Source organism: Talpa europaea (genome assembly GCF_964194135.1).
Source record: "Talpa europaea genome assembly, chromosome: 6".
Classification (NCBI taxonomy): Eukaryota; Metazoa; Chordata; class Mammalia; order Eulipotyphla; family Talpidae; genus Talpa; species Talpa europaea.
The window spans coordinates 44,849,081-44,862,376 of NC_140072.1; the positions used below are offsets into that span (position 1 = coordinate 44,849,081).

At 38.0% G+C, this 13,296-nt stretch overlaps 1 protein-coding gene across 1 annotated transcript in view; it reads right to left on the reverse strand.

Annotated features, from left to right (window-relative positions):
* The window catches only part of RMND5A (required for meiotic nuclear division 5 homolog A), a gene marked incomplete at both ends in the record, with an annotated part of 53,635 nt that overhangs the window by 25,661 nt on the left and 14,678 nt on the right, over positions 1 to 13,296 (reverse strand). The window contains one exon of the mRNA XM_084235889.1: positions 562 to 704. Within this exon, the coding sequence (XP_084092015.1) occupies positions 562 to 704 (143 nt within the window). The remainder of the gene's footprint in view (positions 1 to 561; positions 705 to 13,296) is intronic.

The following is a 13,296-nucleotide window of genomic DNA, read 5'->3' on the forward strand; positions in this document are numbered from 1 at the left end:
AATTGCTTATTTAAGAGATGCCACAAGAAAAATCACCCAATAAAGATGATTGGCCTTACTGACTAGGAACAAACCCACTCACTCATATAGAAAGCAACACTGGAGAAAACTAACTAGTGTGTCCACAGGAAGACAACAGATGATAAAGGGGTGACAGATGCAAGGGTTGTTACCCTAAACATCTCAACAGAGAGAGAGTCATAGCTAGGGATTACTCAGAAAGCCGAAGTTAACTTCTGTAAACAAATTCCCTCAAAGTAGATTAAAACTTCTTTGGAAATTTACTCATCATGACCCTACAATATAAGCAAAAGGATAAAAAGGATAAGCAAAAGGATAAAAAAGCAAGGCTATAAAAATAGGTTTTTTTGGGACTTTCTGTTTGGTTGGTTTTCAAAACAATAGCAACAGGGACTGTTAAGAATAACACAGTAAAACCAGATTTGCAAAAACTATTAAAAGCAAAGGTGAAAGGAATAACATAAAATAATTTGAGAAAGCTGTTATCAAGGCAGGAAGGATGATGCTAAAAAATACCAAACACTTCCTTCAACACCATACCTTATCAATGGCTTTTCCAACCCGAGAAACACTGCTGTGGATGTCTTTGTGGTCTGAAGCCAATTTTTGAACAGTATCCTTTATTCTTTTACAGCACTGTGTCAAAACAAGTGAGAGTGTCCCTGATAATTCAGCATCTTGGCCTATTAAAAAAGAGAGAGAGAGATTGATTACTTACCAAAGCAACCTCAAAAATGGCAGATAGGTACCTTAGGACACGAAAAGGTGAAAGAAAAGCAAAGAGAAATCAGTGTCTGCTTGGAAGCAGATGGCCATATTCGTAGGAAATTATTTCAATGAATACTAAGAAAGTTATCTTAATTTTATTTCTAGAAATAATATCTTACTATGAAATAAACCATTTTTGTAATTATTAAAATCAGCACAGAATATAAATAATTCTGCCAGGGTATTTTTTTTAAATATGTCTAAGTGAAAAATCTCACTTACTCAATCCATTTAAACTGTTCAAGTCATTCTCAAAACATTTTTATTTCACTTGATTTCCTAAAGAGAAATCATTTAGTCTAATGCTTTGTATCCTATATAAAGAAGCAGAAGAAAAAAAAATGAACAAACTTCTTTGGACACCACTAATGTACAGGTCTGAGACTGCCATCCTTATTAGCCTTGTTTACGAGGCTAGCCTTGGTTGACATCTGGAAAGTTGGATTTAAGAAAGGTTCTCACCACTCTAACTGTAAGAATAGTTCACAGGACCTAACTGTAATATGTCCCACTTTGTTTCTCCAAGTCTGGCGTTTTGGTATGTACTAGGCAGCAGATACCTACTATATGACCAGTCCCTAATAAACACCCTGAATACTAAGTCTCTAATGAGCTTCCCTGGGTAGGTAATCCTTAAACTTGTTACAGTGTGATGTGTGGCCTGTGTGCCTCCCCTGGGAGAGGACTCTCAGAAGCTTTCTCCTGGGTTCCACTGAAGTCCTATACTGATTCCCTTGGCTGATTTTTCTTGTATCCTTTTGCTATAATAAATCTTAGCCACAGATGTGACTATATGCAGAGTTATGCACATTCCTAGTTATCACAAAAACTAAGGGTGGTCCTGGAGACTCTTAACACACACAATAAATCAATTGAGTTACTATGATTTATATCTTTTCCTGTTCTACTTCCTCAGGAAAAAAGGGAAGAGGAAAAGGGAGAGAGAATTAACTCAGTTATATGTGCCATTTATCTCATACATCTAAATATTCCTATCTCTAGCTTCTGAAATCCTACTCCATATTCTATAGCATTGTTCTTACACTTTACAGCGGAATCACCTGGAAATCCAGTAAAACAAAGTAGACGGACACACCCTCCCCCAGAGTTTCTAATTCAAGAGGACAGTAATGCCATGCAAGAATTTGAACAAGAATAAGCCCAAAAATACAGGAGCCCTAGGATGCCCATTCATTCAATAAATATCTATTGAGCATTCAATATTATATGGTAGGGATAACCATGACACAAAATACCAAAAATCTCTGCCCTAAAACTTACTTTCTAGTAAACAACATAAAAAAAAAAAAAACATTTAAAAAAAAAAGCCAAAGAGGTAAGTAAAACAAAAGAGGATCTGTGCAGGAGTGGTGGGCCAGGCAGACTAAAAGAGGAAGGGAGTATTGAGCAGAGCCACTGAAATCTCACAGGGCAAATGAGTTGGTCTCACTGAGAAAGTTGCATTGTAGCAAAGACTTTAAACAAGTGTGGGAATTAACCTCAGGGGTGTCTCCCTCTCTGCACCAGAAAGACAAGAAACCACAATCTTACATCAAAAGAGAAGGAATAGGCCTCCCCAGTGGCGCAGCGGGTTGAACACAGTGCTGTGAAGCTGTGTGCAGCCTCTGCAGTGCGAGTTCAATTCCCGGCCGGCCAGGAAGATAGCCACATGGCGCAGAAGACCTCTCCTGTCTCGCTCGCTACTCCCCTCAGCAGTGTTTTCGGTCGTGTGCTCCCCAGTCTGTCTCTGGTGAATCCACTCACACTCCCGTGCCTCTAGCCCAGTCCTTGTATTAAAAAAAAAAAAAAAACTTAAAAAAAAAAAAGAGAGAGAAGGAATGAATGACCATCTAGATACTTACAACAAACCCTACTCTTGTTCACAGTGCTTTCCCTGGCAACCTCCTCATAGCTGGTGTCCCCATACCTTTCTTTTGTCTTTAGTTGAAGATGGTATTTAAACCTGAATTCTAAGCCACCTTTTTGATTGACTCATTTTTCCCTGGGAATCTCCTGTGTTTACATGAAGGACACATAATTACAAAATTCTTTTTTTCTTAATAACCTTTTCCTTTATTACAGGGGTTCCAGTCCAGAACTCACAAGAGTAAAGGAAAAATTTTCTTCCCCTATCGAGATAAGCATTCTAGGCAGAGGGGTCAAAAGCCTTAATGGAGAAATATATGTAGACTATTCAAGGAATAGCAGAGGCAAGCGTGACTGAAACAGGTTTCTGGCAAAAGGAAAATAGTAGGAAAGGATATCCAAGAGATAAGGGTAGCCCTACTCTTGTAAGGCCTTTCTGGCATAACTGGCTTTTACTCTGAATGAAAGTGATTTTAAAAAAACAACAGAAGATTACAGGTAGAGTAAGTACATAAACCGACATAAAATTTTAAGATGGCCACTCTGGCTGATGACAGGAGTACAACAATAGAAATAAGGAGCCAAAGTAGGAAGTTATGGCAGCAATCCAAATGAGACTGTTATATAGCACAAGGAAACAGACACCAGGGCTAACAAGAGGCAGGTTTTTGCACCAGTGCTAACTCAGCGGATTCATATCCAAAGACTGAGCCCCATTTGTAGGAAGTCAGGGACTTAAACACATTTTCAGTTTCTACAAGGACTGGGTGGGTTTGCATTGGCAGCTGTACATGGTCAGATATGACGTGGCTACATACCAAAAGGTGAGTTGTATAGCTGCATACCAAGGAGTAAAGAGTCAGTAGCCAGGTCCATTCTGCCTCATGGCGGTGACATGATGCAAGATTCATACCAGGAACTAAGTTGCATACCAGGAACTGAGCAAATGGTTGTTACTAAGACACCCCCCCCCTACCCCCCCTGCCGCAACTCCCATCCCACCTCAGGCTGCTTATCTCAGGTCACCATACTTCAAAATGACTGGCTCAGCCCAGATGTGGAGGTGGTAGAAGTGGTCAGATTCCAAATGTATTCTGAAGAGAAAGCTAAAAGGGTTTCCTGATTGGTTATGAGGAAAGAAAAGGGCCCACAGATGACTCCAAGGTCCTTAGTCTAAGCCAATTAGAAAGATGGAGTTGTCTTCAATTAAGTTAACAAACACTAAAGGCTGAGCAAGTATAAAGGTAGAAAAAAGAGAAAGAGCTCTGTTTTGTTGCTGAGTAATCACCCAGAATACATGTAGAGGAGACATTTAGATATATTAACCTAGAGTTCAAGAGCAAGAGCAGGGCTAGAGATACAAATATGTGAGTCACTGGCAGCACAACAATATTTAAAGCCATGAGACTAAATGAAATCACCAAGAGTGATGCAGACACAAAGTGGTAAATGGAGAGTCCTGAGAACTCCAGACTTATGAGACCAGGAAGATAAGAAACTGGAAAAGGAAACTAATAAAGACTACCAAAGCACTATAAGGTTGTAGAGATTGTGGAGAGGGAATACAGTGAATCTTGTTCATTAATAACCACTGAGAGAAATTACAAAAAGGACAAACAGGAGCGTGTCTATAAGGTGACCATCCAATATGGGGAGGTCAAAACAGGTACTGCCTAATCTCTAAATACAACTGCACGGAGCATATAACAGGTATGTCACAAAGTACATGTCAAGTGCTACCAACTTCTAATGTAATTAGGGTAAAAAATTATATAATTCAAGAAATTTTCAAAATCAGTCTAAAAGATATTCCATACATACTTCAGGTCAAAAGAATCTAACAGCTTCAGTAGCTCTGCTCTGGTCATTTCTGGTCTTTCTGTACTTAAATCTTACTTGTCCTCAATAGTTTCCATCTCCTGTTGTCAGTCTCTTGCTGCCCAGAGACTTACTCAGTCTTCTCAATTCCTTTTTTTTTTTAAAGATTTATTTTATTTATACAATAGCTGGGGTACAGGCCAGAGGTGTGGGAGGGTGAGAGGATTCACCAGAGACAGAGCAGGGAGCAGAACAGGCCAGAATGACTGAAATACACTGCTGAGGGGAGCAGCGAATGTCCCTGGGCAGCCGGGAATCGAACCCGTGCTGCAGAGGCTGCGGACAGCTTCACAGCACTGCGCTCAATCTGCTGCACCACCGGGGAGGCCCAGTCTTCTCAATTCCTAATGAATTCTGTCCTCTTCTTCATTTCTCTGTTTATCACATACCATTTAACAATTTCATGTATACGCACCATCATTAGTCTCAAGTAAGTCCCAAAGGGAATAAAATGGTCTTACTGTACACCCCACAGTCTTAGGCCTTGCACATTTGCAGTCACTATTAAAGATTTAGATAGTGGTAAATAAAACAAGGGGAAAAACAGTTAAAAAGAAAACCATATTCAACAAATAGTGCTGAGATAATTAGATATCCACATGCAAAAAAAAAAAAAAAAGCCATACCCCAAAATTAACTAAAAATGAATGACCTATATAGAAAAGACTAAACTGTTAAATTTTAGAGGAAAACAGTTATCTTCTTCACCATGGATCAGGCAGTAGTTTTTTTATATGTACCAAAAGTACAAGTAATTTAATTGGACTTCATCAAAACTAAAATTTTTGTGCTTCAAACACTACTACAGTGAAAAGACAATCCACAGAATAGAAAAGGAAAATAGAAATATTTTCCCCATCATTAAATAATAATTCAGATAAGTATCTAGTGTCCAGAATATATTTTTTTAAAAAACCTCTTACAACTCAATGATACCAAGACAAATAACCCAACTTAAAAATGAGCGAAGGATTTGAATAGACATTTTCCAAAGACATATAAATAATTAATAACCATAGGAAAGGATATTCAACATTAGTTAATAGGGAAATATAAAGCAAAACTATGATGAGAAGCTACTTCATGCCCACTAGGATAGCTATAATGAAAAAGATGGATATCAAGGATGAGAGAATTTAGAATCCGCATGTATTACTGGTGGAATGTAAAACCGTGCAGAAAATAGGGGCCTCCCTGGTGGTGCAAGGGGTTAAGATGCAGCCTATGAAGCAATCCGCAGCCACTGCAGCACCAGTTCGATCCCTGGCCAGCCAGGGAGCAACCCACATGGCGCAGCAGACCTCTCCTGGCTCACCCGCTGCTCCCCTCAGCAGTGTACTTTGGATGATCTGCCTGTCCTGTTCCCCACTCTGTCTCTAGTGAATCCTCTCAACCTCCCACACCTCTGGCCCATGTCCCAGCTCTTATATGCATAAATAAATAAATCTTTAACAAAAAAAAAAACTGTGCAGAAAATAGCTTGGCAGTTCCTCAGAAAGTTAAACAGATACTATATGACCTAGGATACATATCCAAGAGAAATGAAAACCTATGTCTACATACAAACTTGCACATGAATGTTCACAGCAGCATTATTCATAATAACCAAAAAGGAGAAACAATTCAAATGCCCAAATGATGAATGGATGAACAAAATGTGGCTTACTATATGACGGAATCTTATTCAGACATAAAAAGCAATGATGCACTGATACATGCTATAACATGGATGAACCTTGGGAACATTTGTTAAGTGAAATAAGCCACACATAAAAGGTCATGTATGTGTGATCCTATTTATTCAATATATTAAATGTCCACAATAGGAAAATCTATAGACAGAAGTATCTTCATGGCTGCCAGGGTCTAGCATAAGGGTGGAATGAACGAGTATTAATAAGAGGCTTCTTTTGGGAGTGATGAAAATTAGTAATGCTCATGGCTGCGTAACTCTGGACACACTAAAAGCTAGTGAACTGTATACTTTAAGAGTAAATTTTATAGCATATAAACTATATCTCAATTAAAACTATACCTCAATTAAAATATGGTATATAAATTATATCTCAAGCCATCATTCCTAACTATACACACGTCTGCTTCTACAAATTAGTAGACAACTAAATAAACACAAGTTAAAGAATAAACAAGCAAAAACCAAGCAGAAGAGGGAGGAATTTGGAATTTAACTGAACTTTTTCATACCCTAGCCTTAAAAATCAACTGATATTTTCAAATCTTAGCAACTTAGATATCTGAAGTTTGATGCTGTTATCTCTTCTTCTTTTACTATCTTCAAGTCTCTCTACTTTTTGGTTTTCAAATTTAGAAAAGACAGATAATGGTAGTATGCAGTCAATTAATTAACACTGAGAGTTCTCAGTGTACCCCAAGGAAAAACAATTTCTACAAAGTATTTGGAAGCACAAGCATAATGGAATAATCTGAAAGAGAACCCCGGGAAAGCCCTGTGCAGAGAGAGAGAGAGTCCACTAATGCATTTTCAAATGGATTCAGTGGAAAGCAGCCAAAAGGAAAAACAGGTTTGAAAATCACTATAATAACTAAACTGACTGAGACCATGCTTCTAAGACCTGAAGGGAGCGTCCTAATGTTCTTTTTATTTCTGTCTGAAAATAAAACCTGCTTCTAGGAGAACCTTTTTGTAAAAGAAATCTAATTGAATTCAGTTCCTAGAAGTAAAGCTGGGGAATTACGACGACAGCCTTCTTCACCCATATCTACACTAAATCTGAAGACGAATGCTGGAATCCAGTTGGGTCACTGTGGAAGCCATGTTTCACCCAGCATAAGTCCTGCACCAACTGAGTTTTTCAATGTAATAAGCCTCACTGGACTGAGACCCCACACACAAGCATGAAAGAAATAGTTCTGAGGCAGTGCTTATCACTTACAGTGATAAAACTGTGAAACTTCTTAGAGCAGTTTTAGGTTTATAATAAAAATGAGAGGGAGGTATAAAGATCTCCCATTTACACCTTGCCCACACAGGCATAACCTTCCCTTCACCAACATCAGTATCACTCACCAGAATGCTATTATTTTGTTTTATTTTATTTTAAACCAAGGATGAACACATCATAATCACTGAAGTCTGTAGTTTACCTTAGGTTTCACTCATGTCACACCTTCTATGGGTTTTGATAAATGTATAATGACATATCCATTATAATATCATATGGCAGTGTGATATTATTGGGCAGTGTTAACTGCCCTAAAAATACTCTGCTCTGCATATTCATCTCTCTTTTCCCTCCCACCCTTGATATCCATTTGATCTTTTTTTTATTGTCCCCACAGTTCCACCTTTCTCAGAATGCCATATACTTGGAATCATATAGTATGTAGCCTTTTCAGACTGGCTGCTTTCACTCAGTAATAGCATTTAAGATTACTTCATATCTTTTTGAGGCCTGGTAGCTCAATTCTTTTTAGCACTGAGTAATATTCCATTGTCTGGATGTACAAATTTATTAATCACCCTCTGAAGGACATCTTGGCTGCTTCCAAGATCTGGCAATAATGAATAAAGCAGCTATAAACATCCATATGTAGGTTTTTATATGGATGCAGGTTTTCAACTCCTTTGGATAAATACCAAGGAGAAAGACTGCTTCATTTAAGTGATAGTATATTTAGTTTTGGAAGAAACCATACAACTGTCTTCCAATTTGTACTGTACACAAGTACTTTTCTTTTTTTTTTATTTTTTAAATAATAAATTTTATTTTTATATTCCCCCATACAACTGCACATGCCCCATTCTGACCCCAATCCCTCCCCTCCCGGCCCCCAACCCCCAAAAAGTGTCTCTGGTTCATAGTTTTTTGTTGATTTTGATTTTCACTTTCTTATAGTTATTTATTTTCCTGATCCCTTATTTAAGTTTTCTAGATTCCTGCTATGAGTGAGACCATCCGGTATTTTTCTTTTTCTTTTTGGCTTATTTCGCTGAGCATGATCCCTTCCAGCGCCATCCATGTTGCTGCAAATTGCATGTGTTTATCTTTTTTGAATGTTGAGTAATATTCCATGGTATATATGTACCACATCTTCTTGATCCAGTCATCTATTTTTGGGCATTTGGGCTGTTTCCAAAGCTTAGCTATTGTAAATAGTGCTGCTATAAACATAGGGGTGCAGGTGTTCTTTGGAATTGATGTTTCTGTGTCCTTTGGGTAAATACCTAGGAGTGGAATTGCTGGATCCTATGGAAGCTCTATGTTTAGTAGGTCCAGAAATCTCCACACAGCTCTCCATAGTGGTTGGACCAGTTTGCACTCCCACCAACAGTGCAGGAGAGTTCCTTTTTCTCCACAACCTCGCCAACATTTGTTGTTGCTAGTTTTTTTAATATGTGCCATTCTCACTGGTGTAAGATGGTATCTCATGGTAGTTTTGATTTGCATTTCCCTGATGACAAGTGATGTTGAACATTTTTTCATATGTCTGTTGGCCATTTGCATTTCCTCTTCAGAGAAGTTTCTTTTTAGCTCTTCTGCCCATTTTTTGACTGGGTTATATCCTTTGTTGTTGTTGAGTCTCATCAGCTCTTTGCAGATTTTTGTGATCAGTCCTTTATCATTAGTATTGGGTGCAAAAATGTTCTCCCAGTTGGTGGGGTTTCTCTTTGTTTTTGTTATTGTCTCTTTTGCTGTGCAGAAGCTCTTTAATTTGATGTAGTCCCAGCTGTTTATCTTTGCCTTCACTATCACTGCTTTGGGTGATGTGTCTGTAAAGATGTCTTTGATATGCAAATCACGTAGTGTTTCACCATATTTCCTTCTATGTATTTTATGGTTTCAGGTCTTATGTCTAGTTCTTTAATCCATTTTGAGTTGATTTTTGTGTATGGTGTGAGGTAGTGGTCAAGCTTCATTCTTTTGCATGTAGCAACCCAGTTTTCCCAGCACCATTTATTGAACAAACTTTCTTTGCTCCAATGCATAGTCTTTGCTCCTTTGTCAAAGATTAGTTGACCATAAATCTGTGGGTTTATTTCTGGATTTTCTATTCGATTCCATTGGTCTGTATGTCTGTTCTTGTTCCAATACCATGCAGTTTTGATGATTATGGCTTTGTAGTATAGTTTGAAGTCTGGGAGTGTACACAAGTACTTTTCAAAGGTCATTTTACTGACTTGATTCAAGAAGAAATGATTAGCAAATCCATGAGAGATTTTTAAATCCAAGCAAAGAATCAACACACATGGTTGGTTTAAGTTAAAGATATTATTTCCTTCAATACAATAGAACAGTATATTTCATTTTAAAAACAGATTTTTTTTCAGAAGTTGGAATAGTCATGGTCTCCTCAAAAATCAGACACTCACCAAACTAAATTAAACATGTAAGTTAACTCCTAAACTGTTTTTACAGAACCTAGCTAAAACATCAAACTCTGTCCTTGAGCTTCCTAGCCACCTCAGGATTTATGTCACAGAAATAATAACTTAGAAAAATGTTTCCACAGTACCCCGCACTTCTCTATCAGGGTTTCACACTTTGTCATACATATTGATAGTTCCCTATCAGGGTTTCCCACTTCACTGTAAATCACCCCCATGAAATTACTTGAAGACAGGAAATAAGATTTTTCAATCCCCAGCAATTAGTACCGTTAACTGGTAACACACAAGGCATTCAATAACTATTTAGTGAATGAATAAATTGTTACTACTTATACTCAATTTCAACACCTGCATCAGAGACGGTAACACCACTATGACACCCGAAACCAAGATCCTCTGAAAATGCCAGCAGTTTCACACTCAGTAGCTCACTGTAATGCCTTTCTCTTATAGGATGCTTAGTGTATACTAAACAATAGCACTGTAGCCTTATATTTCCAAATATCAAATTATCAGCCAGTACACGCACCAATTATCTAAAACACATTTACAAGAGGGCTCCCCATTATAAGTGCCTTCTCTTTTCTAAATAATAATCCACACATATACCAAAAGAAAAAACAACAACAAAAAGCCTTTCACATGTTGGTAAAGACTTGGAATAAGGATTTCACAGGCTGATGTTTTGAGTCAATTTCCTTGTTTATAAAAGAAAACCATCCCAAGGTTTTTCAATGAAATACATCTCAGCTTTAGTACATAATGTGTTCCTATCAAAGTGTATTCCAGTCAGAATGCAGGAAGGTAGAACAAACTTACATGTGAACAGGGGTGTCTGGTGCACACAAAGCTAAAAACTTTAAAATGTATAATTAATATTGACTATATAATTATGTAAGTCTTAATTTTACCTTGGCTTTATAAAAAACCTTCCATACAGTTCCAGCATTTTGCTTAGGTTATTTGCTCAATTATTTTCCGTCATTACTAACTGAATGGCTTAAGACAACTATGTGTGCAACTATGTGACAAGATTTATTCATCATTTTGGACCATTTAATATAATCCAGACAAAGATATTGTTGAAACTTTAAAAACTGTTTCCCATTCCTACTCAGTACTTGCACAGTCAATTTTGTTTGTCAGTTATTTTTAGGATGTGGGGGGGAACCCTCAAATAATTTCACACACTGTTAAATAAACAGCTGGCTGGTAGGCAGCAACAAACAACTGTGGCTTGATATATAGGCTCATCAGCATTTAATCCAGAATTCTAATTTTGTCTATAAAAGGCAATTTAGAGGTGTCAATTATACCATGAAATACATGCTGCCCAAGAGCCAAACACATAAGAAATGAGACCACTATGAGAGCGCACTATGAAAAATGGCGAAGAACAATTCAGAATAGCATTGTGATGATGATGATGATGATCCAGATTTCAAAAACGGATGAAAATCTCCACATGTAGAACTAGAATATTTTGGTAGAAATAGACAGCAGGATTTCCCAGAAAACACAAACATCAGACTTGACAATTTTATGGCTATCCTGAAAGCAGGAAAAATTAAAAAATATCCAAGCTTATAAATATGACATATATTTCATTTGAGCTCTTTTTGACTATTAACTATTAACTCCACTTTCATAAAATGAACAGAAATCTTAAACTCAGAATTACAGGGAAGCATAATGGCACGTAAGTTTTGATGTAGATAAATACAAAGAATTCCATTTTTTAGTAAACATAATCCTACCTTACCTAAATGAAAACTCAACCTTCATCAAGCTACCCTCCAGAATTCATTCTAGGTTATATCATTAAAAAGAAAAATTTAAGTTAAAAAAAAGTCAAGCGATTAAGAGGAAACATTCTTCTTGAACCCACTCATGAAAAAAAAAATCCTTATACTTTAAAACAAAAGTAAACCAAAGACCAAAACAAACAAAAAAATCCTGAACTAAAGGCAAAACAAAGGGAGAACTATGACATTCAGATCCAATTAACATTACTTAGCACTGAAATGCTTGCTACAGCCATGTTAAAGGTACAGATATAAGTGTTCTAGACAGATTTTAAAAATTTAGGATAGGACTCTCAACTGCAGGACAGCATGAACTCAAAATGGGAACACATATTTTATATAAGAATCATACATTTTTGCATTTAGATGAGGATGGTTTAAAAGGAGGCTCCTTGCTTTGCCCCTGAGAGGACCCCGCAATAGTTATTCAGATGGACACTATACCAAGAGAGTCTCATGGCTTGGGGCAAAACTGGAACACCTCTCACCCATAAGAGACCAGCACAGACTACACCAGAACAGGCATGAAGGAGAATCATGCTTCGCTGAACAACAGGTAAGTAGACAGGGAGAACAGAAAGCTGTGGTTTGGGGCAGGAGAAACTGATGGAAGGGGCTGCCAATAAGCATGGGGTCCTGGGGAGGGAGAGCTTTGTAGTATGGAGGCACATAACCTTGACAGAGGGGAAATACATGTGGAGGAGCTGTGGTGCTCCCCACAGGTCAGGCTGCTCCCCATTAAAAAGAACAACACATAGAACTTCGCCATCCCTTGGGATTTGTACTGACCTTGTCAAACACAATGATAGCACACAGAGTGCAGTCACAAACTGGATTTGCGCCACCCAGCATTTTTACACCAGCAATTAGGCTTCCCAGGCCTCCCTCCCACACCCACCCTATGACTCAGCCAAGGCAAGAATACATCTCATTACCTGTGGAAGCCAACAAATACCAAAAAACAAATACTTAAAATCAAATAAAACCAAAAAGTCACCTGTTAGAAAAGGTTGTAGTTCAAGTCTCTAAGTGACTGCTAGAGATACTTTAAAAAGAAAAACAAAAAACAAAACCCCCAGGAAATCTAAAGCAGCAAAATGGGTAGAACTCAGGGTAATATGACACCAGAAGGAGAAAACAACTCTCCAAAACCCAACCACAAAGACATGGAAGAGTTCATCTCACCATCAGATAAAGCTCAAAACTGCCATTAGAAGGAAAATCAAAGAAATGGGAAAAAATACAGAAAGGCAAGTCACAACAATACAAAAAACCCAGAAACAAATACAACCAAATTAAAAACAAAAAATGAATGACCGGAGAAATGCAATGAACAGAAAAAGAAATTAAAACTTTAAGTAAGAGCGCAGCATTTGAGCACTGGGTTGCGAAGCTGCCCGCGGCCTCTGCTCCCAGGCCACAGGAGGAGGGTCCCACATGGCACACAGACCTCTCCTGCCACCCGCTGCTCCCCTCAGCAGTGTACTTCGGTCCTTCTGCCTGCTCTGCTCCCTGCTCTGGCTCTGGTGAATTCTCTCACCCTCCCGTGCTTCTGACTATACCCAGTGCATGTATAAACAAACAAAC